This window comes from Schistocerca nitens, chromosome 9 (assembly GCF_023898315.1).
Source record: "Schistocerca nitens isolate TAMUIC-IGC-003100 chromosome 9, iqSchNite1.1, whole genome shotgun sequence".
Classification (NCBI taxonomy): Eukaryota; Metazoa; Arthropoda; class Insecta; order Orthoptera; family Acrididae; genus Schistocerca; species Schistocerca nitens.
This window is the reverse complement of record NC_064622.1, coordinates 472,126,101-472,147,308: the sequence shown is the minus strand read 5'-3', so window position 1 is coordinate 472,147,308 and position 21,208 is coordinate 472,126,101. Positions and strand designations below refer to the sequence as shown.

The window sequence follows — 21,208 nt, the reverse complement described above, 5'->3', positions numbered from 1 at the left end:
TACATTCGTGAACGAATATAATCAACCGTGTATTGTATTGTAATTTGTTATGTAATTATATAAATGTTATTGATTATTTTCATAATTTTCAGATCATTTCTCTTAAAATTCTCTCAAAATCGCGGCGAGTTTACCAGTTCTCCTAATGTACTCTCTTTCTCTTAATCGACAAAAATCACTTTTTCAATTCTTACCCAATTCAATTTTTCTCCGTGCGGCCAAATGCATCAAAGTCATTGGTAAAACGCCTTTCCACGCTTCCCGTGTCTTAAATTAATCCATACGTTTTTCACAAGTTTTGTCCCACATTACTAGTTTGGATTGCACTGCAGAAATCAGTCGATCGACATCAACATTTGGTAAACTGATCATATTATCAGAAAAACTGCGACAACGACTTTAAAAAAAATAATAATAAGAGAGAAATTTTAAAGAGATCCATTCGAAATCAGGTTAAAACAGAAACTGATTCGTCCGTGTGTGAACGTCTTGATTGCTTTCTGTTTCCTGGACACGAGTTCGCGTCTTATAGAAACCTGATGAAATCTGTTCGTGTCGAGGGAGTATTCGGTGCTCTACTGTTTGTTAGGTACCTAGTAGAAACCGAAGCACCGTTTCACCCTTGTCGGCAGTGGCCGAAAAAGAACCGAGCCGAATGGAACCGGGTATGTGTGAAAAAGGCCTTAGTCATTTCACTTCCAATTTATTGTCCGGCTTCCTTTCTTGATTCCGGGTCTGGCCCATTTTTTCGTATTTCATCACACGTGATAACCACACACACACACACACACACACACACACACACACAACGATGCCAATGAAATACGTTTCGTACTCAGCACACTACTGAGAGTGGCTTATATTAGAAAAGATTCACACTACATTGCGTGAAGCCGAATTTTTGAAGCCTCTGAATGAATCGTTGCGATTAGAACATAGCAAAGCGGTTAGCACATTAATCTGCTGTGTAGGTGTACCTCGACTGCAAACAAACCAATAAGTAATTACTCAACTTTCTCTGTGAGATGGCAAAGGAATTGTAAGATCAGTTGCATGGAATTGGTAGGTCTTGAGAAGAGGTTACAGCATGAACCCCAGAAAAAGTAAAACAAGGGTGATGAAATGTAGTGGAATTAAGCAGGTGGAAACGAGACGCTAAAAGTTGCTGTTTGAGCTGCAAAATATACTTTCGGACGATAGAAAAGCGGTTCTGAAAAATAGGAAAATGTTTATAAAAGTATTTGTGTGGAGTGTAGCCGTATACAGAAATGAAACGTGGATGATAACCAATTCCGACAAGAAGAGAATTGAAACTTTTGAAGTGTGGTGCTGCAAAAGAATGCTTAGGTTATTGGTTAGGTAGAACGCGTAAATAATGAAGAGACAGTTGAGTTGGGGGAAAACGAAATGTATGACGTAACTTAAGAAGCGATAGGTTGGTTGTATACTTTATGAGGCTTCAAGCAATCATCTATTTGATAATGGAGGGAAATATTGGCGGTGACCCAAGGCTCGAATTCAGTAAGCAGGTTGCACTATAGTTAGGCAGGAGCGGAGAGGTTTGCGTAAGATAGAATAGCGTTGTGAGCTGCAGCTACGGTCAACATTTGATGTGCGCCTTTACGTCGCGTAAATGTTCTCCACAGACGTCAAGATGCAAACCCCTGTACGTGGGCAAAAACCTGGGAGAGGGGGGGGGGGGGGGGGGGACTTGTAATTTCCTACAATTTCATGTCATTTTCAAGACTCTTGGTTTCATGCATCATTATTCTCCGAAAGTTCTTCAAGAAGTCTGGAAATTAACACATGTAAAAATCCCGCGCGGTTGTAACGAATATGAAATTAAATCCATTCATATGTAGCACAACTTCTGAGTATAAGACAAATGACGTTTAAAGCCTTTAGTAAAAATCTAACTCAGTGTCTGACGTCACGCCGCGTTCTCTCTCTCTCTCTCTCTCTCTCTCTCTCTTTTTTTTTTTTTTTTTTTCCCAAACTCTTCGGGATGTTAGAATTGTACGACACCCCAATAGGCCAGAAATATCTCCACTGTCATTCATGCCAAATGCTAACTTATCCACTAATTAATACTGGGTACAAATTCATCGAGCAGCTACAAAGCTACAGAAAGTTACGGCTGGCAGCGGTTGAACGATGTCCACTGCAGTTGAAAACATGACGTGATAATCACGAAGACAACTGACTGTGCATCGAGCAGAATTCGGAGCAAAGTGACATTGCTACGGAAACCAACGGTAGTAGGCCTACCTGCTGATTATATTAACTCTTGTGGTTGTATTGTTTTGATTGCTTGTTGTAAGTTTTATCACAAGTTTTCAAAAATCGAGACATGTGGTTTACGGCTGGGGAGGGGGTGGGTTGTATCGCTGAAGAGGCGCCTCCCGGCACCTAAAATTATGTTGGAAATTGAGCACTGAGATATTGTGATTTGGAGTAGACTTCATTCCACACTCGTCCGTAGCTGTACAAAAACCTTGCACATTCATCAGATACAGATACTGATTAAGAGGAGACAGCAATGCAGAATCCCGCATTGCTCAAAGTTGGGTGGGAAAAAAGAATATTTCGTGTTCCAGCAGACAATGTCTGTTAAAGCACCATGATGTCGAAGACCACTGTACCGTAATTGTTGTAACATTTCCAGATCAGGCAACTGCAGGCTGTGTGATGTTACAGGGTGCAAAGATTTTAAAATTTGGTAGTACATCCTTCGAGGCAAAGGCGGACAGGCTGCTTGCTGCACCAGCGCACCATAGCCATAGAAATTGTGGGTTCACATCTCTATAAGCATAACTAAGTATTAGATATGCGTGTTGCAAAATACTGTTGTTATTCGTTTTCTTTAGTCCTTCCAGAGAATACCGTAGGAAGCAGAGAAACTAGCTAGCTCTCTTCCCGCATACAAACATCCTGTAAGATGTATGACTGTATGAGTATTACATTTTATGACGATTTGTGCTGCAGTACTCGGAAATAGTGGCGAAATATGTACGAATGGCAGGTAGTGCAAGTAATTCTCATGGGGCTATCAGTATTGCCTGCAAAGACTGAAAAATGTTTAATGTGTACGAACTGTACCGGTATGTTGCTTTGACTGTAAAGACTCGTCTCATGACACTTACTTGAAATTATATGCTACAATATGTTCTCAAAAGTTGAAGCAACATTCTGTACAAAGAAGAAGTCTACACTAGTTCATTCCTGTACGAACTCACTTAGATGTGAATCCATCAGTGCAAACTTCCATGCACAGCTCTGCTTCTCCTGACTTTCACTACAGTATCCTGATGATCTACAACCCAATATAATGAAGAACAGGCAGATGAACAATGAAGAAAAGTATCCAACACATTGTTACTGAAACAGTCGTCTTAGGAAGACACTATGCTGCAATAATATATACTACCAGTGTTGTAATGTTGATCGAACCTATTGAGCTTTTAGGATAATAAGACAAAGTAGTAACGATTTTTTTAAGTTTAATGTTAACATTTGAATCTTATTTAAAACTTAATGAATTCGCATTGTTCTTCCACCATACGTCTGTTTTTATGAGGTGTATAAACGAGAAGTGCACTTCAAAAGATGTACGCCAAATTCCCGTTTCAGTCATGTGTAATAAGAAACAAGTCTGGTTGTAATCGGTTTCAGTGTCTCTCTCGATTTCTTCCATAGCAGTTCTTCGATCATTATCATTTATGGGATACTCGAGTAATTTTACGACATTCTAGGAAAGCTCTTGGGAAGTTGGGCACCTAGAATATTTTCGGAAGCAGTTAAAATACAATGCTTTCCAAAGCCCAGTTTCTGTTCTTCTCATTTTTTGTTTTTATCATTTGGATTTTATTAGAATGGGAGCTGCACCAACATGCATTAGTTCCCTTTCGTCCATTTCTGTGGCACTGCTATGCCGCACTCCTGGTCTGGTTCTCAGCTAAGAAGCTGATGGCTGAGAAAAAAGTGAAAAGATATTGGTTCCACTTGGATCCGATTTATGTCCCCTTTTTCTTTTTCTTTTTTTCCCTCCACACAACCACTTTGTAAAGGTTGTGTATTCAAATGTGTCCTAAAAAGAAACACATGTATTGCTTATGACAGTTTTTGGAGACTTTGTCCCAGCATTTTAGTTTGAAATGGAATACTATAGAAATCTGTCACAATTGGTTCAGTAGCTTTGATTTAAAGGTTGCACAGGCAGGCATACTGTTCATTTGTTCCATTACCCATTAGACCCTTTCATGAATTTGTTGCAGGTGTCTTTGTACTACACAGACTGTTTCTACAGCTCTGTAATTATTTAAAAAAAAATAGATACGCTTTCACTGTTTCAAGGTGGTACTTTATTTCTCTCGGTCAGGTAATGCGACGGAAGGAACGCGAGTTCGAGCACGAGATGGAGCGACTCGCCAGAGAGAAGATAGCCGCTCAGCAGAGGCTCGCCAACCTGAAGAAAGAGCTGTCGGCACAATGGGACCATATAGACTTCAACGCCTTGCTGCCCGAGACCGTTCCTGTCGACAACGATCCAGTGAGACCACCACGTGATACTGTGTCGCACACTGCTTCCACAGCCTCAGGTTGGTCGAATGTAAAACTTACGTGTTGCAGATAAAATTAAACTTTCCAAAATTGAAACTGGTCTAGTAATCTTTAAGTAGTTAAAAACAAATATCTCTCTATTAATTCAAGCTGGGAAAAGTATTTAATCTTATTATCAGGCAACTTTTATTGAGACTTGCAATTTTGTTTGTATTTTAAGTTCATTATTTTTGAAATGTTACTGTTATTAGACAAAGATTCAATATTTTGACCAGTTTTCGAAACAAAATTTAATATCAACATCACTAACATTGTGTATCAAGGAAAATAATCAATTTTTGAAAATATAATTGGATAGATAAAAAAAATGTACGTACCAAGTGGCAGCGAGAGAAAGCACACACAAAGGTTAAAGAAAGTACAAGCTTTTGGAGCCAGTGGCTCCTTCTTTTGGCAGAAGGGTTGAAGAGGAAGGAAGAGAGGTGAGGAAAAGAAATGCCGAGGTCTAGGAAATGGGGGAGTTCAATAAAGTTACAGAGAACCTACAGGTCACTGGAGGTTTACCAGACAGGATCTCGTCGTGTTGCTATAGCACGCATATTACCTGACACTGATGTCGTGCACGTAGGAGTGTAGGCTTCTGTGGCTGATGTCAGTTTTTGGCTTTCATCATACAACACACCGACAAAGGTACCTTTCGACAGAGCACACAATTCTGATCGGTACACTGTCTACGAAAAGTATCTGGGCCCCTATCGGTGGACATTAATACGGGGTGTGTCCACCCTTCGCCTTTATCGTGGCCTCAGATCTGCTGGGGACACTTGCAGTGAAGTGTCAGAATGTCTGTGTGGAGCAATGGCAGCCCATTTTTCCTCAAGAGCAGGGGGAGGTGTTGAACAAAGTTGACACTCTAACTCATTCCAAATGTGTTCCATCCGGTTCAGGCCAGGGGTCGAGCAGGCAGGTCCCTTTCGGGGATGTTACTGTTCACGATCCGTTGCCTCACAGGTGCTGCCTTACGGCAGGGTGCATTGTCATTCTGATAGAAGCAATAGTCGTCTCTGAAATGTTCCTCTACTGTACACAGTACACAAAAATGTGTTCGTATCCTGCATTTAGTGTTTTCTTAACACCCTAACAGTGAACAACACCCCTGTACCCTAACACCACGTCTTCCGTACTTCACTGTCAGTGGCAGGGTAACGTCCTCCAGGGATTCGTCAAATCCGAACCCTTCGATCGTGTTGCCACAAGAGTGTAGTGTGATTCGTCACTCCTAATCACTGGTTTCCAGTTGTTTGTGTCCAGTGGCCTCTCTCTTTACAACACTTCAAGTGTTGCTTTGCACTGACTACAGAAATGTGTGGCCCACGAGGAGCTGCTCAGCCATTATACCCTATTGTTTTTAACTCTCTACACACAGTCATTGCACTAGCTGGATAACTCAAGACTGATTACTGGTCTCGGTTTAGCTAAGTTGCTCCTTTGCATTTCCAGTTCACTGTCACGTCAGCAACGGCCGACTCGGGCAGCTTTGGAAAGGTCGAAATGTCCGTGACGAATCTGTGACTCTAGTGACATCTGCTGACTGGTCCACATTCGAAGTCACCGAGCTCTACCGACTCACCCATTCTACTGTTACTGCTTCTCTACTGACAGTGCAATACTCTCCACCTCTCCCACGTGGAAAATGTTTATTAAAAGTGACACTGTGAATTAACAGTTACAAAGACTGGCACAGTTGATGACAGTTATGAAAATTTGAAGTTTGTACCAATGTGCCATTCATCGTCACAACCACTGCACGAGAAATGTATCTGATGACATCAGGAACTTTTAAAATATACTGCTGAAGTCGCCATTCAAATAGCAGAGACAAAACATACGTGGCACGAAGCATTCAGCTGCAATTAGATTGACCTAAAGTTAAAAGCATCAACTTACCTAATGAAATTCATAAATTACTTTATAATATGAAGTGCTGCAGTGGGCACAAGGGATTTAAAGGAAATTGAACGAACAATTTGTATAAAAAATTCAGCAAATAGGCCTACAGTATTCCATGTATATTTGAAAGGCACAGCACTTAAGAATCTTTAAAATATTTATTACAAGTCTCAGTTTCAAGTAGTCACACTTGATAAATATTTTAGGTCACATTTAAGATCGTACTCAGATATAAAAGTTAAATGAATTAAAACCTTAATAAATAACTATTTATGTAGATAACATACATTGACATTATTTAAACTGCAAAAATACTTAGAATTTAGAACTCTTAAAATTATCCTGATTAACCATGAGTTCTCAGAACAACAACAACAACATAGTCATAAGTTGTAACACAAAAGGAACAGCACTACACCACATTTGTAGCAATATTCTGTGGCATCAAGGATTTAACTAAACCCACATTGCATCTATACAGACACGCATGCATTGTATAGACCCATGCATCATGGATGATAGGCAAGGGAGGAAGGAGAGGGGAAGGGCCAAAGAAGAGAACTAGTGCTGGTGCAACTTTGGAATGTAATACAGATATTGTCTAAAAGATACAACACAAGTAATTTAGAACCAAAGAGCAATTTAGATAATGCAGCTAACATTGATACGTAAAACATGTTGCTAAATTCATAATTGAATTAAAACATTTAGTGCATGCAATTTTCACCAGAGGGATTCGCTTAGGCATCATGTGTTAAAGTTTAAGATGTGTGTCTATTGGTCCAACCAGATTTTTGGTGTCATTTAGATGCTTTTCAAATAACATCTTAGGATTTCGCAGCAATAAGTGTTCTTTAAATTGGGTCTCTAAAGTTCTACCAGTTTGACACATATATACCACTCTTGAAAATCACTGTATTTAATCTTATACACACCTGACACACTAAATTTACAACTTGCTGTCTTTGTATCACGTTTTAGTCGAAATCCGATAGTTTTACTTCTGTTGAAACATCTTCTTAACCCAATTTTCTGAAGTTGTCGCCCTTTTATATCGGTGCTCCTCACTGTATTCAGTTAGCATGTAAATATGGATGTTTTTGAAGTTTTGGAGGAACTTGAAATAAATAGGCATTATGTGAAAGAACCACATAAACTACTCAATCGTCAGTGTGGCTTAGAGAATTCATTTTATTTAAAGAATTTTGACAATGTACTGAGTTCTCCAGCTTTGCTACAGCTCCACTCAACAGAAGACAAATTAAGCAACTCGCCACATTTATTGGCAGTGTGCCTGAGTCACAGCATGGTTTCAGGCAGAGTGAACTCAATGTACACATGCAGTAAACGCACCTCAGACACACACTGCCAAAAACTACATGTGCTAAATACTTTTTTACATTAATACTTTAATTATTAATTTTGACATTTGTCATGTATCAGTGTTAGCTGAATTACCTAAATTACTCCTTGTATCTTGTAGACAATACCAGTATTACATTAGAATACTGAACAGTATCAGTGCTTTTCTTTGGCGCTTCCACTTCCTTCCCTCCCTACCTTTCACAATGCACGGATTCGTATGACACAAAGTGGGTGTAGTAAAATTCTTGATGCCACACAGTGTTGTCAAAAATTTGGTGTGGTGCTGTTCCTTTTATGTTAGAGTTATGACCAGGCCCTTAATAATTTTGACTTCTCACTACTTGAGATTAATCAGATAGAATTTTAAAAATCTTAAATTTTAAGTACTATCATTCTATATCATCTGCTTATTGAGGTAAATTTTTAAGAGTCTTTAAAGTTTAAATAATTTCAATGTATGTTATCTGCAGAAATAATTATTATTTGATGTTTTATTTCATTTTATTTGTAGATCTCAAGATGGTCATTAAATGTGATTGAAACTAGTTATCCATTGTGACTTGTTGCAGCTGAGACAGTTGTACACATTTTTAAAAAATTGAAGTTTGCAGAATTTTTGGTGACAATGTGTCATCCATTACTTTTAAGAATAATTTTGCAGTGGAACAATTCATCAGCTAGTTTTGTAAATTGACTCAGAGAGAAGTCTACATTTGCAACACAGATATTTCAAAATAGTGCTGATTTATCATAATAGTAGTGATCTATCTCACAATGAAATAAGCACACCTGTAGCAGGAGTTAATTGATTGAATGTGTATATTAAGTTGGTGAATATGTTTGTAGCATTTTTCAATAAGTTTAATAAATGCAAGAGATACATGTAACAGAGACTTTAGTCGTCAATAAAATATTCCCCTTCACTATTTACAACTCGTCAACTAGTGTTCGGAACACATTTTAATCTGTAAAGGAAGTTTGTTGAAGGTTGTTTGATTCAGAGTGGAAAAGGTGAAAATCTGAGGGCGCAAGATCACGTGAATAAGGTGGGTACAGAATGACTTCCCAGCCCAACTCCTGTGTAGTCTTTTCTGTCAGTCTAACAAAATATCGGCTGGCCTTATCGTGGATTAGCGTCACTTTGTGCAGTCTTCCTGCTCACTGTTCTTGGACTATATCTTCAAGATGTCTCAGTCGTCGGTAGTAAATGTCAGCAATGACGGTTACACCACGGGGAAGAATTTGTAGTACACTACACTGTTGCTGTTCCTTCAGATGCAAAACATTATCTTTTGTGGATGCGCGCACATCTTTGTATAGGGAGCTGCTGCTTTGTTCGGGTTCAACCATTACTTTCTTTTCCTTATGCTAGCATAAAGGCGCAATTTCTCATCAGCAGTAACAAGACAGCATAAGGAATGACGGCCGTCCCGATAGCCGAGTGGTCGGCGCGACAAAATGCCGCGCAAAGGGGCCCGGGTTCAATTCGCAGCTGGGTCGGAGATTTTCTCCGCTAAGGGACTGAGTGTCGTGTCGTCTTCATCATCGCCTCATCCCCATCGGCACGCAAGTTGCCCGAGTGGCGTCAACTCAAAAGACTTGCACCAGGTGACCGGTCTACTACACGACATTTCATTTCGTAAGAATGGTCGGTGCTATCCACGAGCCAATTGATGACGAGGAAGGAGAGATGCACATATGGCCACGTACTGATTTTAGTGATTTTGGTTTACGGCATGCGATACCCGTACATTTGATTTTGAACGTTCCCCATTGCTTGTAAATGACACACGATGGTGGAAAGATCACAGTGTATCACGTTTGCTATTTATCGAGTACACTGTTGTGGATTGATGCATTTAAACAATCTTCATAAAATCCCGAAACTCTTCCTGAACGTGGAGAGCCACTAATGACTCCTTAAAATGAGAGTACCATTTTCTTGCTGTGCTCCGTCCAAAGGCACTATTCCCATACACGGTGCATTAAGTTTCTGGCTGCCGCCACTGCTGTCACTCCTCTATTTAACTCAAACAGGAGAATATGTGGGAAATGTTCCAAGTTCTCCACTTGGCACTCCATTTTTTAGGCTCCAGAGCTCCACTCACAATCTCCATATGACAAAATCGTAATATGTAAACTCAAATAGCAACAGTGAATTACAAATAAAAAAAGAGAATCGATAAGTAAACGTGCATCAAACATAATACAAACATACAGAACAAAAATACAGTTAATTTATGTGTGTACATGATATGTTGAGGCTGCCATAATTTGTGAACATTGTTTGGCACTGACCCTAGAAACCAGCTGCTGCTGGTTAGATCTGACACAAGCAAACTCATATAGCAGGTTTTTTCAATCTGTTGCAGCCGGTGCAGATCTGAGTGACGGGGAGGAGACCCTGCAGAGAACTGGCCCCATGTACAGCAGCACCTCCTCGCTCTCGAGCACGGCCACTCCGGGCTCTCCGCAGCAGCACGCTACCGAGGACGCGAGTACCTCGACGCGGCAGCAGAGCCCGCGGCCCACCGCTGCGGTGGCGACTCCTCCGCACCAGCATGCACTGCCACCCCCACCGCCCACGCACCATCTGCAGCTGCCTGTGTCTGCACATGTGAGTACCAGTTTACAGGTGCTGAAATTGTGCTCGAGGTGTAAAAGCTCACTGTCTTAAATGCGACAGAGTTACTCCTGTACTGTATAATAATAATATTTATTTATTCTTTGTTCATTTTGTATGGTAACTTGCGAAGTCAGCAATGCATCGCATTTGCTAAATATGTATGGGACTTACATATACATCCTAAACTACCTCTCCCCTCCCCCACCTCTCTTTCTCCCCCACCTCTCTCTCTCTCTCTCTCTCTCTCTCTCTCTCTCTCTCTCTCTCTCTCTCTCACACACACACACACACACACACACACATTTCCTTTCCCCTATTGCCCTCCTGTTCCTTACTCTTTCCGGCCTTGTTTTTTTTATTGTAATTGCAAATGACATCTCGATTAAGAAGTAAAGTTGCTTAAAATGAACGCGTAAATCGTTTGGGATCATTGCTGTGTGGGGTTTGTGAGAGTTCCCTTCAGCTGCTGAATCTGTGAGGATAGTAGCCTTGATGATAGTATTTAGAATAGTTGTAATCTGCAAAGTGGTAGGATTTCAAAGTTCTGAATGATTAAGATTCCGTTGTAATACTCTAATTATAAGCTGGTAAGCATAAATACAACTTTCCTATTTTCTGTAAAACCAATGACAAGGAAGAATACAAAACAGAAAATTATTGTGTATATTATTTTTGTCTGAAATTGTATGTAGAGAGAAAAAATATGTATGTGCTAAACAATTTGTGTTAATGGTTCACTTGCCCTGTTATTGTAGTTGCAACTGACTATGAGAAAGAAAATGAAACAACACATTTTCACAGCGCAGTATTTTCTTTCTTGCAGTTGGATTTAATAGAGAATCTAGAAACTGCCATTGAAAAAGATATATATATATATATCCTAGGTCCGTCTGAATGTTTATTAGTGTATTGTGCAAATATTTGAAGTAAATCGCTCAAGAATTTTTCGCGATTTTTGGTTTCAGCATTTCCCCTTCAATATATTACATATGAATTATTGTATTATATAACTGAAATATGTATAGTTATAACTGTCAGAATGCTCATTAGAGTATCATGTAAAAATTTGAAGTAAATTAATACAGAACTGTTCAAAAGTTGTGGTAACAACATTAAACAGTAACTTGTCTTTCTCTAGGGGTCTAGATATAGACAAGTCACTTCTAAAGAGATATAAAATAGACAGAATTTAGATAGAATCTTTGGTAAAGAAATTTGTTTTATTTATGAACAAAAAATTTAAATAATAAACAATGGAAACTCCAGGATGCAGTATCAACAGTATTAGGAAAAGGATAAATTGCTACTCACCATTAAGAGTAAAGAAAAAACACGCATATTTGGACAAGCAGGCAAACCTCACACACACGACCACTAACCACTGACAACTCTGACATTATAGCTTTTAGCCAAACCCTTCTTCAGCAGAGGGGGGACAAACCCATTCACGCAAGCAAGCACACCTCATACACACGTGACCACTACCATTGGCAACTCTGACAGGAATTGTGGTGGTAGTGGTCATGTGCATACGAGGTACTTGCTCGTGTGACTACGTACGGATGGTGGAACCCCACCCCCACTCCTACCCGAAGAAGGCTTTGGTGGAAAGCTATAATGTGTAACAGTCTTTTGGTTGTGCCTGTCTGCAACTCTAGTGGGTCATCCATGAGTAGCAGTCTGCCCTTTTCGTAAGTTTAAATCTCACATATATCCGTGAGACTAATGTATGTATTCCTCGATGTTGTAGAAACTTTTTTTAAAAAATATATATCTAATGGTTTTTATAATCATTATATTTGCAGGCAATGCATTGTGTATTACTTTACATTTATATAACATGCTTTTCTGATGTAAGGCTTTGCCATTTAGTTCTTTACAAAAATTATTCCTACTGCTAGTGAAACTTTCTTTCCAGTACGTCAACACGTTTTGCTCCATCTCAAATAATCACCTGAAATAATAAGACGTATCATTCACATTGCTGTGTTTAGATACACTCTTTGAATTGAAGCATCATAATTTTTGGCAGTCTCCTCGTTTTCCAAATTGTGCATTTCTCCATTTCACCATATTTTCTTTTTAAACTATTTTGTAACAACTCATTGTGCTTTAAGTCTGAGAAGCACTCAGGTAGCAACAGTTAGAGATGTCACCCAAGTGTGGATAGTGCAGTATATAAAGTTCTGTAGTTGCTGATTCACTCGGTATCCTCATTTGGGAACAGTTTTAATTGCACATAAAAGGATACTCGGTTTGGCTGCCTCCTTGATTCTGTACTGCTTGTAGTTCACAACAGCTCTCTTTATGTAGGTTTTGCTGCAGCATCTAAAAGCATTCCTCAGCTTTGAGATATAGTCTTCAATGCCAGTGAAATAGAATTAAATGAAATGACTACTTATTACCCTTTCAAGAGATAGAAATTCATGGGATAGATGAAATATCTTCTTTCACATGTTTGGTATGGAAATCACTAATGTATTTGTAATTTATCAGGAGACAAGGAGTATGGATGGTACGAATAGGTTATTCCCTACATCAGAAGAAGAACTGTCTTTAGAAAACTATAAAATTACAAGAGTACAGAATGGTCAGATCATACTTACCTTCCAATAGCATTCCAATACTGTCAGTAGACAAATAGAAAGATAGAGAGAACTGTTTGTAGCCTTTGGAAATGTTAGAAAAGAGGGATAGGTTTTGGAAGGTCGGGAAGGACGAGTGGATCTTTCAGACCCCAGGCCGAGGGAAACCACCGCCCTCCCCTGTTGTGTGGATGAGGGAAGACGAAGATGTCAGCTCTCACCCCTCAGAGGGAAAAAATAAAAAACATCCAACACGTGACTGCTGAGTATGTGCAACAAAAATACGTCCTGGTGGTTTTGCAGGTATGATGTTGCTCTCCATATGCCTGAGAATCTCAAACCATAAAACAATAAGACGAATTATGAGCAAGAATAAATTATACAAATAGTTATGTATAATATGTTACAAAATAAATAATATGAATTGATTGACAAAGTTGGAACTTAAGACACATCAGCCAGTTGCAGCATCCACTGTTAAAAAACTGTAATTTTCGAAGTATTTGCTCAAATCGGCCTTCCAAACTGCAGTCCAGATTATTTAAGTCAAATTCAAATGTGGCTGATTTAATTTTTTTGTTATATGTGTAAAAAGAGATTCGAATGAAGCACGTTTATGATGAGATTTTTCTGATATACTGTAAGACACGTGACTCTGCAGCAACACGAACGTTTGGGCTGTACAGATGGTGAGTGCAGCACCGGGCCTTGCGGCGGCCCTGGTGAGCCCTGCCATCCAGCTGCTGGCGTCGTCAGGCCTGCGTGTGCTGCCAGCCGAGCCACAGCCGCTGTCGCTCACCGTGCACCATCCGCAATCTTCGTCACACCATCATGCAGGCACGTTATACACTTATACTTCTGGCAGAGCTCGATAAAGTCACATTTGCAGGAATTAATTTCCAAGTATTTGAAGGCCGTGAATCTAGGTGTCCTTCAGAACACTTATTACAGATAACATACTGTTTTCAAACGAAAGTTGTTGTCATCAGACATTTGATATATTTACTAGTATACGAGGTCTTTTCAGAAAATTTTGGACCATTGTCCACATAATTTTTCTGTGCTTACCTTTTACTTATTGTGCATGGTCTCCTTCGAAATAGTCTCTTCCACAATTGATACACTGCTCCCAATGCCGTTTCCACTTTCAGACGCAGTCTCAGTATGCCTCTTGCTGCATCGCGCAAAGCACTGTCTGTGAATTTTCTTTTATCTCGTCTATTGTTGCAGATAATTGTCCTTCCAATGGGGCTTTGAACTTTGGAAATAAAAAAAAGTCTGCAGGGGTCAGGTCTGGAGAGTATGGAGGATGAGGCAGCACAGTGATTTCGTTTTTTGTGCAACAGTCATGCACCAAAAGGGATGAATGCGCTGGTGCATTATCGAGATGCGAGAGCTGTGAGCTGTCTCACTATATTTCAGGTCGATCCCTTCTCACATTTTCTCTCAGGCGTTGCAACACATCCCGATAGTACCATCAGTTAACAGTTTCTCCTTTTGGCATGAATTTGTGATGAACTAATTCTTCAAAGTCAAAGAAAACCGATAGCATGGCTTTGATATTTGACCTGAGCTGATGCACTTTTCTTGATCTTGGAGAACGTCTCCTGCTCCATTGTGAAGACTGAACCTCGGTCTCAATATCGTAACCTTAGACCCACGTCTCATCACCAGTTATGATTCTCTTAAGGAGCATCTAGTTCTCATTTGCATGATCCAAAAGCCTTTCACAGATTGCGAGGCGAAGGTCTTTCTGGTGCCGACTCGTGAGCCGTGGGATGAATTTTGCGGCAACACGATGCATTCCGAGATGCTGTTTCAGGATTTCGTGATGTGTTCTAACTGAAATGTTGCATTCTTCTGAAATGTCTCTGTCTATCAGTCTCCAATTGGCCTGCACTATTTAATGGACTTTCCTGACGTGGGCGTTATTGGTAGATTTCAAAGGGCCTTTCGAAAGAGGGTCATCTGTAACTTCTGTCTGGGCATGTTTAAAATGTGCGAACCATTTGTAACACTGAGTATGGCTTACGCACTTATCACCGTAGCCTTTCTGCATCATTTTGTGAGTCTCTGTGAAGGTTTCCTTCAATTTCACGCAAAATTTAATGCAAATGCGTTGCTTCCCTAACTCTGAAATTCACAAACTCTGCAACACAACGTTCTACTCAATACAGCACTGAACAATAACTAACAGACATACAACAATGAAACGTTTGGCAGTTACACATTAAACAAAGGTGCGTGCAAGGATGCCAACTGCATCTCACTCCAACATGCCATTGGTGCCAAATTACAAATGTTCTATAATCTTTTGAACAGACCTCATATAAAGTCCTCCTGTAGACTTGTCCACGCATCAACTCTGTGCTACTTGGTACTCGTGCATAATTTCTGATGTTGTCAACCCACTTTCTGTTAAGTATTTACCTCTGTCCTTCCTCATCTCTTGGAATCCTGCAAAGAAGTTTTCTGGCCTGTCCATCACCCCTTCACCCGGCTATATGTCTTGTCTATCGCTATTTAGTTTTCCTTACAGTCGTAATTACTTTTATCACTCCAACACCAAACCTTCAGCCATTTGTGTCTTTCCCAATACTTCCCATTGTATATCTCAAAAATCAAACAATGGAAACTCCATGCAGGAATATCAGCAATGTGGGAAAAGACAGATTGCTACTTACCGTAAAGAAAATGTGTTAAGTTGCAGACAAGCACTATTAAAAGACACTTACATAAAACTCGGCCACAGCTTTCCTCAGTAAAACACACACACACACACTGTTAATACACACAGGCAAGCATACCTCATGTACGCATTACCACCAACTGCAGCATCTGAGGCTGGAATGCAACTATCACATTGGATGCAAGCAGCAGGTGAAGGGGGCAGGGATGGGGAAAGGATAGTAGTGTGTGTGTGGGTGGGGAGAGAGATGAACGCTGTCTGGTAGAGCGTGCAGAGACTAGAATGCCAACAGGGCCAGTGTCAGAAAGTTGTGGGGAAGGGAGGTGGAGAAAAAAGGAGCAAAAAAGGGGAGGAGTGGGGAAAGATGGCTGGATGCATTGCATTGGCAGAGGGTGGCAAATAAAACAAGGTGGGAGCTGACAATGGGGAGGAGATGACAGATGACTGTTAGGTGGAGGGTGTGGGGACAGTAGTTACAGTAGGTTGAGGCTGGGATGATTATGAGAGTGGAGAATGTGTTGTAAGGATAAATCCCATCTGTGCAGTTCAGAGCAGCTGGTGATGGTTTAGGTAGCGAATCACCCACTGAAATCAAGTGTCTTACGTTCAGCTGCTTGTTGTGCCTCAAGGTGGTCTGCTTTGCTCTTGGACACAGTTCGGTGATCTCTGTTCATCCTGATGAACAGCTGGTTGGTGGGCGTAGCAATATAAAGAGCTGTGCAGTGATTGCAGCAGAGCTGGTAAATGGCATGGCTGTTTTAACAGATAACCTGGCCTAGGATCAACCAGTGACAGGACTGAAATAGGAAATGCTGGGTGGGTGGATTGTGTAGGTTTTGCACCTGACTCTTCCACAGGGATGTGATCCTTGTGGCAAGGGTTTGGGATTGGGAGTGGCATAGGGATGGATTAGGATGTTGTGGAGGTTGGGTGGGCGATGGAACATCACTTCAGGAGGGGTGGGAAGTATCTCGGTTAGAATTTCCCTCATTTTGTGGCATGATGATAGGTAATCAAAGCCCTGGCGAAAGATGTGGTTCAGTTATTCCCGTCCCGTGTGGTACTGAGCCACTCCTGTGTGGCCGGTTCTTGGAGAGGGAGAGGATTGGGGGTGTGAGGGGAAATGGCATGAGAGATCTGTTTTTGCCTGCCTCTGAAGGGCTTGGTGAGAAATTCAGCACACTGAGCAAGAGAGTTTTTGTCATTGCAGATACCCCATCCCTGGTTTGCCAGGCTGTATGGGAGGGATGTTTTGGTGTGAAAGGGATGACAGCTGTCAAAATTCAGGTGGTGGTTGTTGGTGGTGGTGGCTGTTAGTGGTTGTTGGGTTTACTATGGACAGAGAGGCAGATGGAGCCATCAAAGAGGAGGAGGTCAACAGCTAGGAAGGTGGCATGTTGGGTTGAGGAAGACCACGTGAAACAAATGGGAGAGAAGGCAATGAGGCTATGAAGGAACGAAGATAGGATGTTTTGGCCCTGAGTCCAGATCATGATGATATCATCAATGAATCTGAACTCCTCTAGGGGTTTAGTGGTTTGAGAGGCTATGTGATCTCCTGTAGATGCCCTGTAAACAGGTTGGCATAGGAGGGTGCCATGCGGATGCCAATGACTGTTCTGCAGATTTGTTTATATACCTTCCCTTCAAAGGAGAAGTAGTTTTGGGTTAGAATAAAGTTATTAAAATGTATGAGGAATGAGATAGTGGGTAGGGATGTTTGTGAATAGGGAGGTGGTGTCAACTGTGATGAGTAGGGATCCAGGAGGTAAAGGGGTGGGGATGGTGGAGAGACGGTGAAGGAAGTGGTAGGTTTCTTTGATGTGGGAGGCTAGATTCGGGCAATTGGTTGGAGGTGTTGGTCAATGAGGGCTGAAATCTTTCAGTGATTGAACAATAACCAGCCACAATGGGGTGTCCAAGATTGTTGGGTTTGTGGATTTTGGGGAGCATGTAGAAGGTTGGTGTGTGTGGGGTGCTATAAGGGTGATGAGAGAAATGGATTCAATGTTGTGGGAAGAGCCTAGGGCTTTAAGCAGGAATTGGAGGTCCTGTTGAACTTTTGGGATGGAATCACTCTGGGAGAGTTTATATATGGAGGAGTCAGATAATTGGCAGAATCCTTTTGCCATGTAGTTACTGTGATTCATAACAACAGTGGTGGAAACTTTATCTGCAGGTAGGATGATAAGGTCAGGATTTGTTTTGACATTGAAAGGTTGGTGTTCCGAGGAAGGGATTTGGGGAGGGATGGTGAGGCTAAGTTGGAGGTGTGGGTATGTGGGGGGGGGGGCTAAGTTGGAGGTGTGGGTATGTGGGGGGGGGGGGTCATGGTTGGATGGTGGTATGAACTGGAAGAGGTTGGATGCAGTCTCGGAAACAGGGTGGTTTTTGTTGGAGGGATTAGCGACAAAGAAGTGCTTTGATTGCAGGGATTGGCAGAATGAGAGTTGGTCTTTGTCAAGTCTGCATCCTTAAATTGGATGTGGGGATAAAGGTAATGCCTTTGGATAGAACTGAAATTTCTGCGGAGCTGAGGGTTTTGGTGGAAAGGTGAACAACAGTGTACGGGAATGGTTTCGCTGATGGAGGGTTGGTAGGGAGTGCAAAGACAGATCTCTCATGCTATTTCCCCTTCACACCCCCAATCCGCCCCTCCCCAAGAACTGGCCACAAAGGAGTGTCCCCTTCAATACTCAGTACCACACGGGACTGAAACAACTGAACCACATTTTTCGCCAGGGCTTTGATTACCTGACATCATGCCGTGAAATGTAGGACATCCTACCTGAGATACTTCCCACCCCTCCTAAAGTGACATTCAGTCAAATCTCCACATCATGGTCCATCCCTATACCACTCCCAATTCCAAGCCTGTGCCACAACAATCATATCCCTGTGGAAGAGCCAGGCGCAAAACCTGGTCGATCCACCCATCCAGCACTTTCTGTTCCAGTCCTGTCACAGGTTTATACTGTCCCATCAGAAGCTGGGCCACCAGTGAAAGCAGCCGTGTCATTTACCAGCTCTGCTGCAATCATTGCACAGCTCTTTATATTGGTACGACTGCGAATCAGCTGTTCACCAGGATGAACGGCCACACCCGAACTGTGGCCAAGAGCAAAGTAGACCTTGTGACACAGCCATGCAGCTGAACATAACACACTTGATTTCAATGGGTGCTTCACTACCCGAGCCATCTGGATCCTTCTCTCCACCATCAGCTTCTCTGAACTGCACAGGTGGGAGTTATCCTTACAACACATTCTCTGCTCCCATAATTACCCCAGCCTCAGCCTACTGTAACTACTGTCCCCACACCCTCCACTTAACAGTTTCCATCCCCTCCATCCCGTCATCTCCTCCCCATTCTCACCTTACACCCTGGTTATTTGCTGCCCTCTGCCAATGCATCCACCTGTCTTTCCCCACTCCTCTCCCTTTTTTGCTCGTTTTTTCTCCACCTCCCCTTCCCCACAACTTTCTGCCGCTGCACCTATTGGCATTCTAGTACCTGCACACTCCATCAGGTGTTCGTCTCTCTCCCCACTCACACATTACTATCCTTTTCCCTTCCCCAGCCCCTCCAGACTGTTGCTTGCATCCAGCAAGACAGTTGCATTCTGGCCAGAGTTATATGTCTTTTAGTTGTGTCTGTCTGCAAGTTAACTGGTTTTCTTTACGATAATTAATAATCTGTCTTTTCGTATGTTGTATACCTCCCCATTACACCATCTGGTTTTGAATGGTTCTTGCATTAAAAATTCGTGTCTTACTGCTACGAGCCAAGATTGGTAATATATATTTATTGTAAACTTCCTATTCCAGACCCACCATTAGCTCAATTTTGAAAACTCTATTCAGTTTATTAAAAGTGTTCGTGCCTTTTTTACTTACTTTTTTATTCCTTGAGCTGACCACCCAGTTGTCATCAGTTGCCCAAATTACAAGCTCCTCAACTAGTTTTGTGACACCATTGTTAACTTTACTAGTTTTTATTTAAAGAGACATTCTGTAAATAATTATGTAAGTTCATTTCTATTGTTTTCCATCTTTAAACACTTTTGTTGGAACACCATCTTCTCTGGGCATCTTAATGGTTTGTACACTGAGAGATTTTTCTCAATTTAGGTGTCGGCACGGAGCGGCTGCGTGAGTCCCCTACTAGTGCGGCGATCTCACTGCCGACGTTACACCTCACTAACAAGATGGTGGCCTTGCCTGGAGGTGCAGAACTGAACCTACTGCCAGCCAACGGTACTCGCAAGCACCCACCCCTGGCCACAATTACTGGAGGTAAGACACAGGATTCTAACTTCAGGAATTATTGGAATGAGTTGTTACTTTCAAATGAAGATGATATTGCTTTTATTGATGTTGAATGTGATTTTGCGTGGAGTAGCTGATAGTTAATGACTGTTGTTGTAGTTACAAAGTTTTCCTTTTGTCAGACATGTAGCACCCAAGTACATTTCCTCAGATGAAATTTTACAAACACCATGTTATTTTTTTTTTTAACGTAGTCCAACATGAACACAATACTGCATAAAAATTTCTCGGTTTACTTGCCCTGTCAAATTTGGATAAAATCCCAAGCTTTCGATGACTACATCCGTCATCTTCGTCAGGGGTAAAACTGACTGTCACGGACTGGTGAGGCTTCCGCTTTTATAAGCAGTGGACGGCTTCTCATTGGCTGGATGACATCACGGTGAAACCGGCGGCCTCACCGGTCCGCGACAGTCACTTTCACCCCTGACGAAGATGACGGAGGTAGTCATCGAAAGCTTGGGATTTTATCCAAATTTGACGCGGCAAGTAAACCGAGAACTTTTTATGCAAGGACTCCGTCGCAAAAGACTTCGTAGTCATGAACATAATACTGCTTGTAACATAATTTTGTCATATTAATTAGCAATAATAAAATACAAAAATTACCACAAAGTGGAAGCTCAAATCACTTTAAAGTCGGTGAGATGGCTGTGGTTACCAGAACAAACAAATGGATGTATAGAAAATAATTACTATACCAAGAATTTGGAAGAATTTAAATTTCAGCAAAGATATGTTTCTTTTTGTGAAGGCTAATTAGAAAAAGTAAGAAAGGAGATGATGTTGAGAGCTAGATGATGTGAGTCCAAAAGTATGTTTTCGTAAATAGCTTTTTGAAGAGAACAGACAGGAAATCAGAGAACATGTGCTGGTAACAAAGGGGTAGGCCATGAATAGTCAGGGAATACCAGAAGTGCAAAAATAAATTGATGTTATTGTAAGGAGAAGTAACACTGAAAAAAGAGGAGACTGCCCAAAACTAACAGGTATTACTTCACAGTTTTTCTTTATCCATTTCATTAATTCTGCTGTGTGGTATGGAACTAAACTGGAAAAATCTTGTTTCCCACTGAGAAAACAAAACTGAAATTATTACTTGCT

At 41.2% G+C, this 21,208-nt stretch overlaps 1 protein-coding gene across 1 annotated transcript in view; it reads left to right on the top strand.

Annotated features, from left to right (window-relative positions):
• Positions 1-21,208, top strand: part of LOC126204360 (max-binding protein MNT-like) — a 139,230-nt gene that overhangs the window by 114,225 nt on the left and 3,797 nt on the right. The window contains exons 4-7 of the mRNA XM_049938735.1: positions 4,379-4,598; positions 10,248-10,492; positions 13,773-13,923; positions 19,907-20,071. Coding sequence (XP_049794692.1) covers positions 4,379-4,598; positions 10,248-10,492; positions 13,773-13,923; positions 19,907-20,071 — 781 coding nt within the window. The remainder of the gene's footprint in view (positions 1-4,378; positions 4,599-10,247; positions 10,493-13,772; positions 13,924-19,906; positions 20,072-21,208) is intronic.